At 39.1% G+C, this 13,261-nt stretch overlaps 1 protein-coding gene across 1 annotated transcript in view; it reads right to left on the bottom strand.

Moving 5' to 3' along the window:
- Positions 1-10,509, bottom strand: part of LOC121379038 (epithelial membrane protein 2-like) — a 60,169-nt gene extending 49,660 nt beyond the window's left edge. Inside the window, exon 1 of the mRNA XM_041507481.1 lies at positions 10,026-10,509. Coding sequence (XP_041363415.1) covers positions 10,026-10,272 — 247 coding nt within the window. The 5' untranslated portion in view covers positions 10,273-10,509. The remainder of the gene's footprint in view (positions 1-10,025) is intronic.
- Between the last annotated feature and the right edge of the window lie 2,752 nt (positions 10,510-13,261).

The raw sequence follows: 13,261 nt of genomic DNA, 5'->3' as shown, positions 1-13,261 counted from the left end.
CTGTAAATACCTTTCGTAAATTCTACCCTGGATTTTGGGGGCACTTCGAAGTTGAAGGAAACAATGCGCATCCGCGCCTGCAACTAGGTACATGACAGCATTATATTTTAAGCTGGTCCGCCCTACAAAATGTGACTGCGACCAGTTTTACCATGAGGAATATTTCTATATCACATTATTGCTAATCGAATGGCGGCATAGATGCTAGTGCGAGATACGGCAGAACAGTGAATCTAGTTAGTGACCATGTATCCAGTTCTTTCAGTCGTCCATTACTAAATTATCACCGGTAATTCAAGCTCTCAGTGACAATTTTACTGACTAGATGTGACAGCGGTAATAATTGCACACATACGTTAAACGCACACAAAAAACAGCCGAGCAAGTATGTCTCCAGTTTATAGCATAGTAGCGATACTGTATTATATCTTTACATATGCACTAAACGCACGAAAATGAAAAATAAAATTGGACGGCAAAACCGTAACTATACCTTTTACCAGATTTTTTTTTTTTAAATGTGATCCGGCTGTTACATCTTATAGGTCTGCGGCTTACATTTTGGTGTGTGTGCCGTGGTGGTGGGGGGGGGGGGGGGGGGGGGGTAGGGGGGGGTCTCATAATATTTCAAGGGGGGGGTGGGGGCATGCGTACGGTCCGTTTTGCAAACGCCACGAAATACAGGCTTTCGATACTAGTCGCTCTCATCGAAACTAATGTATTTCGATACTTGTTTTAATCGGACCGTCGCATGCGCGATTTGTCTATATGAGCCCGTATTATGCGCCCCCTTGTCCCATGAGCCCCCCCCCCCCCCCCCCCCCCCCCCCCCCCCCCTACACACACAACGCACCTCCAGGACGCTTTCCCTTTCATTTGTTACGTCAAACCAAACTGGAGAAAAACACTTCATTAAAAAAAAAAAAAAAAAAAAATCTGACTAAAATGGCACACACATTAAAACAAATGTATTTTTCTTCGGACGTGCCGAAAAAAACAGTAGTGTAAGATGACTTGCTTTACTACCTTCACCAGATGAAATGTCATTATGTAGGCCTATGAACTCTTCAACTACATATTAGTAAAAAACAAAAACAAAAAAAGAGGAAAAAAGGGTCGGCCTTTTTGCCTAGATAGGATCAGGTTCTCGGACGACACCTTTTTTAGGCCTCACCCTCATATTTGTGCAGAATAGAATAGAATAGAATAGAATAGAATAGATAGAATAGAATAAATGTTTAAAGACATCACGGTTGTTTAGAAGCGTCCTTTTAGGTAGCAATACACCAAATAACATCTCACCGGGTCAAAGTTCAAAGTGCACTCAACTTTTCATTCCACAGTTAACACTACCAATCCTGCCATTACCATATGACAGTGTTGTCATAAAATGCTGTTAGATCTGACTAGTATAATCCTGTAATTTAATTTGAACTAGTATTGTGCTTGTAACACATGCAAAGTCCTTCTAAAAATAAAATTATAAATAAAATGTGCGGAACTAGAGAAGTCAAATACGCTCACCGTTATGTCTGAAATGAGCAGCTTAACCACCAAACGTTTCTCATTTATTTTAACGATGAGGGGTGGTGTACATGTTGATTGTAACTACTGTGTCTATCAAAGGTTAAAGATTTATTAACCATCGGCAATTGGATGTCAAACATTTGGTAATTCTGATATATAGTCTTACAGAGAAAACTCGATATATTTTTCCATTAATAACAAGACATCTTTTATAAATCATCGCATTTTGGCAAAAACGATGAAGACGTTCGGGCAAAATGAGCTGAAACATTTTCACCATGTATATATTTCCATCACTCTACTGACATTGTTAGTTGTAATCCTTGTAAAAGAACGTAATGGTTCGTTTTGGAGTCCTATATGTAGCTAGCTGTTTGGATAATAACGTTTCGTTCATATTTGCATTACTACCAGATTCAGACATTTTTTTAAATTCGGGTAAAATAAATCATCCTGCCACCTCCCCCCCCCCCCCCCCCCGATAAAAGGCAGCCCGTACACCTAGATGGGTATTTTATACTAGGTACGGCCTTGAAAACCCAACGCACATTGTGAGGTACCGTATAATGTTATATATTTCACAGAATAATCAGTGAACCGTGTGTAATGAAACGTCTGTGTGACTGCCCAGTTCACTAATATTAAACAAGAGGTAAAAACCGAGCGATTTCAGATTCCATTTGTCCGTATTCCGTGGATGTAATCGCAATGCGTAATCCGTAGCAATCACTTTCAAGTATGATGAGTAGATTTCATTTAGGCGTCTCCGTAAGCGTAAAAATAAGAATAATTTTCTGGTATCGACTAATTACTGGAAAATAGTCCAAGTTGTCATTATTGGTTTACACATTATTACTGAATGATGTTAATAATAACTTTTATAATCACAAATGGATTATGTATGTTAAATCTGTTTTAGATGATATTGGTTGTACATAGATGTAGTTACAGGGCGACCAACCTAATGGAAATATTTTTCCAGAATTTTCTGATATTTTCATTTTTTATGCGCGCAAACGCCCTTTTCAAAACAATAATTTAAAGCACGCGAAAACACATCATTTTCATAAAAGTAATTTTAACCAGCGCGAAAAATGTCATGTTTAACATATATTTGCAAAATGACAGTACAAACGAGTATATAATTATTTAATTGTGAACTGAAACTCCCTCCCACCCACGCAAACACACACAAAATCATTAATAGGTTCACACCCCCTCCCTAAAAACACACTTTATTAGCAAATATTATATTACAGTTTAAGACTCCCACATACAGATTAGCAATAAAGTGACAAACAAACTTGGGACCAGTGTTACATTTATGTAGATACACAGTCAAATGTGCACTATTTCATCATATGCAAGTAGTTGGGTCGAACTGATTTGTGGCGAACTGGTTCGGGGACGAAACGTCTGCTACCCACATTAAAACTGGCTGTCGTTCTGCATTACGCCGCTTACATTACTATTAGAGTAACACTTTTGGTGTGCCTATGTAAAGAAAAAGAAAATCGCGTTACTGTTTAACTAACTTGAATAAAATAACATCGGTAGGTACATTGTCATGGATGAGTCATACATTAGTGGTTTCCAAATATTATTTAGTCAAATGTTGCATATGAAAGCCAATGGAATGAAGACAATTGTGGGTTCGGTTTGTTTCTATTTTGTACGATCGTAGCGTTTTTGTGTTATATATTCATGTTTTGATCCACGGTGGCAAAATTGCATGCCTCGCAATAGAACCGATGCCTGCCCCGTAGGTACATGATATTTAAAATATCTTTAAAATGAATACAAACTCCGCGAGTATAAAAAATAAAGAATTTGTTTTCATAATTATGGCTTCACTTTACTCGACATTTCCATTGGTCGGCTGTTGACAATAGACACACGCCTTGCTAATGGCACACAAGTAGACAGAACGGGGCTCAGATTGAAATGTGTGATAAAGATATTTAATTCTAAGAACGTAAAATGTAATAAGAATTAGTTGCTTAAAAACAAATTTGAATAAATTAAAAACAATTCCGGATATTTGGCATCAATTCCGGAATTCAGAGTACGTAATGAAAATTCCAAAAGGTTGGTCGGCCTGTGGTTATCACAATGCAATGCTATTACTAGTGCTTCCATGTTGAAAACGTATATTTATACAAAGCTTACGGATCAATACTTACAAACATGGTATACTTATATTCATAACTCATCTAAAGCTTCAAATTACAAATTATTTTAAAATACTGTTGAATTTGAGACATACATCACAATTATAGAGAGAAAACATTGGTATCCATTATTACGCTTCAGATTATCAAATCATAATATTCCAATTGAAACGGGCAGATGGAAAAATGTACCACTACAAAGTAGAATATGTCCATTGTGTAATAATTACGGTATCGGAGATGAGTTTCATTATATATTTACATGTTTGTTTTTCAAGAATGAAAGAAAGCGTTACTTACCATCTTTCTGTCAGTCTAAACCAAATATATATAAATTTTATAAATTACACAACTCTAAGAAAGCTGGTGTCCTTAGAAAACGTTTTATTTTTTGTAATCTAATTATGAATACTTTCAAATCCTCTGGCTGATATTCTGTGTATTTTTGGTATTTATTAGTATGTATTTATTGTATTTATGTACACCCACCATCTTGTTACAATTATATTGACTGCTGTATGTATATATATCCTCATATGCCGTAGACTACGGCCTGAGTGTAAATAAAGTTCAGTTCAGTTCAGGGTGCGGTCGGTATGGGATCGATCCCTGTGGTGGGCCCATTGGGTTATTTCTCGTTCCAGCAAGTGCACCACGACTGGTATACCAAAGGCCGTGGTATGTGCTGTCCTGTCTGTGGGATAGTGCATATAAAAGATCCCTTGCTGCTAATCGAAATAGTAGCCCATGTAGTGGCGGCAGCGGCTTTCCTCTCTCCATATCTGTGTGGTCCTTAGCCATAAGTCCGACGCCATATAACCGTAAATAAAATGTGTTGAGTGCGTCGTTAAATAAAACATCTCCTTCCGTATGCGTGTGCGTATCCAGGGCTTCTAGAATTTTATAAAATCCACTAGCCATGGGATCAGTGATTTTTAAAATTTACTAGCCACAATTAAAAATTCACTAGCCCGACTTTACTTTTAAGTTAATTTTAATACAATTTTACTAATAGTAATAATGTCACATACTAGAGAGGGAGATAGAACTTAAAAACACCAAGAGTAGGGGATGGAGGTGAGGTAAGGATATTTATATATAAATTTACAAAATAGACAAATACAGCATTTGACAACTTTTGTTCACTGGCCATCGGGCATGGCAATAGTATATCTTTACTAGCCCAATATTAAATACCACTAGCCATGGTATAGTCCGGGAGCCCAGAGAGGTTTAATTAGCATTGCGAGTACAAAAGGTCTGAGGCCTGGAATATGTAGGTGTGGGCTGTGGGACCCCCAAACGGCCATTCTTAAGTGTCATCTCCTGTACCAATCCGAGGGGCCGCCCCTCAAAATACCCCAAATTTTAAGTTTAATTAGCATGGTTGAGTACACCAATCAAACCTACACCAAAATGTTCTCTGTTGATGTACTAATTAAGATCCACCATTCTTAAGTGTCAGCTCCTGTACTTAGTGCACTTAAGAACGCCCCTAATTAGAAGTTTAATTAGCATGGTTGAGTACATCAACGAAACTGATGCCAAAATATTCTTTGAGGTACCCTGACTAAAGATCAGTGATTCTTAAGTGTCAAAACCTGTACCGAATCCACTTAAGAACGGGTCAAAGGTCACAATCCACCCAATTTCAGGTTAATTAGCACGATCGAGTACATCAACGAAACTAACGTTAAAATGTTCTCTGTTGATGTACTAATTAAGATCTACCATTCTTAAGTGTCATCTCCTGTACTCCACTTAAGTACGGCACTAATTAGAAGTTTAATTAGCATGGTTGAGTACATCAACGAAACTGATGCCAAAATATTCTTTAGGGTACCTTGACTAAGGATCAGTGATTCTTAAGTGTCAAAACCTGTACTGAATCCACTTAAGAACGGGTCAAAGGTCAAAATCCATCCAATTTCAGGTTTAATTAGCACGATCCAGTACATCAACGAAACTAACATAAAAATGTTCTCTGTTGATGTACAAATTAAGATCCTCCACCATTCTTAAGTGTCATCTCCTGTACTTAATCCACTTAAGACTGCCACTAATTAGCGCTAATTAGAAGATTACTTAGCATGACTGAGTACATCAACGAAACTGATGCCAAAATATTCTTTAGGGTACCCCTTGAGTTCCAGTCTGGTTCCATTTCATTGCCTGCTTAAACAACTTTCACCTTCCTTAATCTTCATCCTTGTAAAGGACTGCCTCATCTTCAGATGATACTGTCATGTCTTCCTCTTCAATGCTCTCACCACCAACGATCCCGTCATATCATCATATTCATATAATATTACAATCAAATAGAAATTTAGTTATATTAATCATACATTTTCATTTCACACTCATTGCATTTAAAGTGGACTAACTACAGGAGTTGACATTAAGAATCGTGGGTCTTGTTTATCATACCAACAGAGAACATATTAATGTTTTGATGTACTCGTGAATGCTAATAAACCTAATATTGGGCAAATTGTTACCTTTGACCTTAAGTGCATTCAGTACAGGGGTTGATATTTAAAAATCATTGATCCTTAGTTGGGGTACCCTAAGGAATATTTTGGCATCAGTTTCGTTGATGTACTCAGTCATGCTAATTAATCTTCTAATTAGCGCTAATTAGTGGCAGTCTTAAGTGGATTAAGTACAGGAGTTGACACTTAAGAATGGTGGAGGATCTTAATTTGTACACCAACAGAGAACATTTTAACGTTAGTTTTGTTGATGTACTCGATCGTGCTAATTAACCTGAAATTGGGTGGATTGATGATGATGATGATATTCTTTATTTCCTCCATAAATGAAGATTGCATACAATCACACGTTCAAATTAAATAAATAACACAAAAATACAGGTACCGTAATACATTAATATTAGAGAGAGAGAGAGAGAGAGAGAGAGAGAGAGAGAGAGAGAGAGAGAGAGAGAGAGAGAGAGAGAGAGAGAGAGAGAGAGAGAGAGAGAGAGAGAGAGAGAGAGAGAGAGTACATGCCCTTCATAACTATTTATAACAGTTTAGAAATCCAACCGGATGTACTGACGACAAAGATGTATATATTTTGATATGCTTAAAATAAACGCAATCCACTGATGAAAATTAAGACCATTCAGGTCATTGTTTTCTCCTCCCAAAATACAGTTCATGAGATTTTCGTCACTTTGGTCACATATTGTAACATACTGGTCAATAGACATAATGTTTGCTAGTAATTCAAAAGCAGCATTTCTTTCTGTTATTAGTTTTTCACAGTGTAATAAAATATGTTTAGAATAATCTAACGTTTGTTTATCACATAGAATTCATTTCCTTGGAAAGGTTTTCATGCTACCTATTTTTACGACTGATGATAAAGTTATTTTACAATTTGGATGAACGTACGCTATTTTCCAAAGAATGTGGACACCGATATCGGGGTGAATGTCACAGAAGCGGGAAAGTTCAGGCGTTCTATGAAGTTTAGTTTGGTGACTCGTATTCTCAAATTCCATTTGACCTTTGACCCGTTCTTAAGTGGATTCGGAACAGGTTTTGACACTTAAGAATCACTGATCCTTAGTCAGGGTACCATAAAGAATATTTTGGCATCAGTTTCGTTGATGTACTCAACCATGCTAATTAAACTTCTAATTAGTGCTAATTAGGGGCGTTCTTAAGTGGACTAAGTACAGGAGCTGACACTTAAGAATGGTGGATCTTAATTAGTACATCAACAGAGAACATTTTAGTGTAGGTTTGATTGGTGTACTCAACCATGCTAATTAAACTTAAAATTTGGGGTATTTTGAGGGGCGGCCCCTCGGATTGGTACAGGAGATGACACTTAAGAATGGCCGTTTGGGGGTCCCACAGCCCACACCTACATATTCCAGGCCTCAGACCTTTTGTACTCGCAATGCTAATTAAACCTCTCTGGGCTCCCGGTTTAGTAGTGGGGCTACCATAATGTAGAAGCCCTGGCGTATATATGTATTATTAATTACGTACATGTACACGCATACGGATTAGGGGCAAATGTAATTTGCGCACACTGGAATGCCAGCATCCTTCACTCCAGGTTTGCGTATAGATGCACGTGTGACACGTTGATGCCGTTTTGATGCCCATCAACAACACACTACACTACACTATACAGAGTTGCACGCATGTACAAGCATGCCGACTATGTGGACTGTGCATTTGCCTCGCCACGTGCTGGGAGGAGAATGGAATGTAATGTCTGCACGCAAGTTAAAACAAATACCAGACCCGTCTGAAAGACAAATACTGAATGTCTGGCGCGTATGCAGGGGAGGGGATTCGGGGATCGACACCCCTCCCTGCTCAAGCACATATTGTCCAGCGGAGCATGACTAGACCTCCCAAAATAAACTTCGCCTGCCACAATCTACCCCCCCCCCCCCCCTCCCGCTAACATTCCTGCACACGTGCTTGAATGTGTGTATATATCCCTCTCTCTACGCGCGCCGATTCAATATTATCCGTTTCATAGAAGTTTTTTTTAACGACATCATTAGAGCACGTTGATTTATTAATCGTCGGCTATTGGATGTCAAATATTTGGTAATTTAACATTAAGTTCTTAGAGAGGAAACCCGCTACATTTTTTTCCAATTTGTAGCAAGATATCTTTTATATGCACCATCCCACAAACAGGACAGCACAATCCACGGCTTTTGATATACCAGTTGTGTTGCATTAGCTGGAACGATAAATACCGTTTTATAGATGCTGTTTGATCTTAGTGTATTAGTGTATACGAAGTTGTCTTAATTTATTGCTTATATATTAAGATCTCTTATTTTAGTTTTGCATAATATTGTGCTACCTATTGGTTTTTATTTGTCATAGTTTTATATAATACTAAATTATCTAATCTTTATATATATATATATATATATATATATATACATACATACATACATACATACATACATACACATACACATACACATACACATACACATACACATACACATACATACATACATACATACATACACATACACATACACATACACATACACACATACACACATACACACATACATACATACATACATACACACATACACATACACATACACATACACACATACATACATACATACATACATACATACATACACATACACATACACATACACATACACATACACATACATACATATATATATATATATATATATTACGTGTGTATGTGTATGTGTGTGTGTGTCGGTAGGTGTCTACATAGTCGCCGTCGGGAGATGCCCTCTAATTAGGTCTACATCTCTTCTATTTTTTAAAAATCTAAAATCCTGGATATGGCCTCAGATTACAGTTATCTTCCCATTTGGTTGTCCAAAATCCGGAAATTTGACCGCGCAAGTAGTCTGCTGTGTGATCATGGCAGACAGCTATGAAGTGGCAACTGTTTGACTGAATTGACAGGGGATAGCATGTAGTTTGTAAACATGTGTAACTTGTTGACATTGAAGACTTGTTTGTGGTAATTCCGGCCTATGCAAAAGTAGTGCTTTTTGTGTAAAATGGGTGTACTCCGGCCAGGTTTAGAGGGTGTGTCTGTTTAAACCAATATGCTGGGAGAAAGAGCTGGACAACAGGGATGTCCTTTTCAGGGTATGTGTCCCCCATGCAGGCAAAGGTACATACAAAACTTCACGGGCCTGCTGATATTAATAAAAATGTTATAGCCACTAAGACTATATAGAAACATATAGCGAAATTAATTGTGGTCTGAGGCCATATTGCGGTATGCGTGTCACTATGTATCATTGTATGGGTATTTGCGTGCGAACGTGTGTGCATCTCTGTCAATATTCAAGTAACAATAATATTACCAAACAATTTAATAGAACCGACTGCTGCTGAGATTTCACAAAACAAACGTTTTTTCTTCTTTTTGGTTGTGCCATCTTTATTCCCAAAGTCCCCCACCCCCCGGCCACAAAGTCTCACGTGGCACTAATCTAATTATAGCGCAGGGAAGTCTTACTTGGAGATTTCCACTTCACTTCCCTTTGGTGTCATCCCGTGAATTATTGATCGCTAAACCGATGAGACAAAAGGCAAGGGAAGTAAATGGAAGTAAATACACGGTTTAGCCGTATTCATTTACTTACTTTATTTTTCTTGTCAGGTTTTTATTAGTAGTAGTATCATAAACACAATTCAAATGATTTTATTTTTCATTGTACATAGTATACTGAGAAAGTTGAAGAAGGAAGTACTGGTTTGAAGACATTTCGTACAGTATCCATAAAAAATCATAACCACACACACTTTTTCACTTTCACGCGGAACTTACTTTTTGTTTCCACCAAGTGACCATTCTCCACCACTTCTATGGAAATCACCTCCCGACACACCCTCCACAGCCCCGCTCTGGCACTCACCAAGAACTGTCCTGTAACATTAGCGCCGATGTCTCCGGACACGGACAGAACTAGCCAATTGTTCGTACATATTGCCACCAACTGAAAGACAAAGGCCACGATGGTGCACACCGTGGCGCCAAACAACAACCTTTTCTCATACAGCGGTTGGGCCGCCATGTTGATCGGCTGGTCTTCTGCGAGCGGATATCCTAGCAGACGACACTTCTCGAAGCGTCTGCTTCATTCATGGAACTTGGTGAATTATAGCATCTGGAGTAGATCCTCCCTCGTAAGTTGGATACATTTGCAGGAGGTTAGGAACCACCTTTGATACGAAGCCGACACTTTATAGTTAGGAGTCGCGGGCCGGTCGTGATGGGTAGAAATTCGTAAAAGCACTGCGTAACGCCTCTTACTGCACCGATGCCTTCTTTTGTGTGGGCCGATTTACAAGCATCACGTGCGTTATCGGAAATCAACACCAGCTCGTCCCGCTTTGCGCCAGCACGTGATGATTGTCCACACATGTGATAGTAACACTCCACTGTCCGGGAGGATGACGCTCAGTCAGTACGCCGCTCCCCTGGGAAAAATATAACGGGTTTCTACTGAAGACGACGTGTCAGACGTACCAAGTGTTTGACATTCAATATGTCATGGTTAATTAATCAGTGTGAAGTGGTAAAACAAAACAAAACTTTTTTTAACCTCTGTGGATCCTTCTGAATGTTTCATGTTCTAATTCCCACCTAATGCTCCACGAATTGCATAGCAAATGTCAGTGTTCTGACTATGGGAAGTATATGTAAAAAGATATCCTATTATTTTTACGGGAGGTCTAGACTATGAAAAGACAGCGTGTTCCCTCGCCCGTCCTTCCATTCCTCTCTCTCTCTCTCTCTCTCTCTCTCTCTCTCTCTCTCTCTCTCTCTCTCTCTCTCTCTCTCTCTCTCTCTCTCTCTCTCTCTCTCTCTCTCTCTCGGGATTTAGCTCAGTCGATTGAGTGCTTACAGCGCAGTCGAACCACCTCAGTGGATCCATTCAACTGATCGTTTTTTTTCTCTCATTTCAACCAATGCACCACAACCGGACAAAGGCCGTGGATGTGCTTTCCTGTCTGTGGAAAAATGCATATAAAAGATCCCTTGCTGCATTAGGTAAAATGTAGTGGGTTTCCTCTGATGACTACGAGTGAGAATTACCAAATGTGTGACACCCAATAGCCAATGATTAATTAATGTGCTCTAGTGGTTAAACTAAACAAAACTTCTTCTCCCCCCCTCTCTCTCTCCCCCCCTCTCTCTCTCTCTCTCTCTCTCTCTCTCTCTCTCTCTCTCTCTCTCTCTCTCTCTCTCTCTCTCTCTCTCTCTCTCTCTCTCTCTCTCTCTCTCTCTCTCTGTGTATTCGTCTGTCTCTTTCTCTCTCCAACCCAAGTGTCGAAATAACAAGATGGTAGACACCAGACAGCCGTGGTTTAAAAGGTACAGATGTGTTATTAACAAATTATTTCCTTTCCATTTCAGCCTCCACGAATTGTATATCATAGGTCGTTGTATATGCTGTCTGGTCTGTAAAAGCGTTCATTTAAATCTGAATCGCAAGGTTTCTTCTCGTCTGTAAGACAAATCGATTTGTCTCATTCGCCTGCATTCACTACAGGTACTGAAGAATTATTTTAATTACTTCTTTTTCTAATAATGAACACTAATACTGGCAATAAGCAGTTTATCCTTTATACCCGCGTTAGTTGTCTTAGTGTTTTTCTCGGTCCCTGAGCTTGCACTCTTGAACATTATTGATTGCAGTGAAAAACACAAGTGCATGCTTGTCCTTATTTATTTATAACACTAACGACGTACTTCCGACTATCATATGTCTTCTGCTGGTCGACAGTCACGTATATACTACAGTTCACTTTCAATTATGCTGCAGAACGTTCTTGAAGATATGATTTGTGATCTACATATTAATTTCATTTCAACTAAGCTCATTTTCGTGCTTATATTCAATTAAGGTTCAAACACGTTGTCCTGGGTACACACACACCTCAGCAATCTGGGCTGTCTGTCCGGGACAGTGGGTTAGTTGATAATGGTTAGTGAGAGAGAAGAGGGTGTAGAGGTCTTACACCTACCCATCGTTGTGGATGGGAGCCGGTACCGGGCTGCGAACTTAGTACCTACCAGCCTTATGTCCGATGGCTTAACCACGACACTACTGAAGCCGGTATGATCTACATATCGAATACTGTAATTAAGAGAACACGTGTATCTTAAACCCATTAGTTTCACCAGTCGATTGATTTCTTTCTTTTTGTATCACACACACACACACACAAACACACACACACACACACACACACACACACACACACACACACACACACACACACATATATATATATATATATATATATTTTTTTTTTAAATGTAGGTAACACCAATTGTCTACCAATTACGATCATAAATCAATACCCTGGTAACCTTTACTCTTTGATGTGGTAATTATCCATCTGTGAATAACGGAATTTGAAAGTGGATGCAAACTTTTAACTATCTAAAGATGGCTACATTTGACCAAATATACTCTGTCAAAAAAAGAAACGCATAGGCGAAATATTCATGGAATTATCTCTTTAATACAAAGTGGCATATTTTCGTTATTTATGATCGTATCAAATTTGACATGAGTATGTGACAATGTTCTTGCTATGGACTGACGGCAGTGGAGGCGTTTTCGTCACCAAACAGCGTCGCACTAGGGCGCTGAAATCAGTAACTTGTGTGGCCACCAGCAGCAGCAATCACTGCGCGACATCTCCTTGGCATAGACTGATTGAATCTCTGAATCCAGGCACGTGAAATCCTAGCCCATTCTTCCTGCAGTGCATGTGACAGTTGCAGAAGCGTCTGAGGCTCCGGGTCACGCTGGCGTACACGTCTGTCCAGTTCGTCCCATAGATGTTCAATGGGGTTGAGATCTGGCGATCTTGATGGCCATGGCAGCACATTAATGTTCTCATTCTGTAGGAAATCCATTGTTACACGTGCCGTATGCGGCCTGGCATTGTCCTGCTAAAAGTGTTCTCTCTGTCGATCCAAAATGGGAAGCATGTGACGGCGAAGAATTTCATCCCGGTAGCGTACAGCTGTCAGGTTTGCCTTGT

This window comes from Gigantopelta aegis, chromosome 8, assembly GCF_016097555.1.
Source record: "Gigantopelta aegis isolate Gae_Host chromosome 8, Gae_host_genome, whole genome shotgun sequence".
NCBI lineage: Eukaryota > Metazoa > Mollusca > Gastropoda > Neomphalida > Peltospiridae > Gigantopelta > Gigantopelta aegis.
Note: the sequence above shows the minus strand (reverse complement) of the source record. Positions and strands in the feature narration are given on the sequence as shown.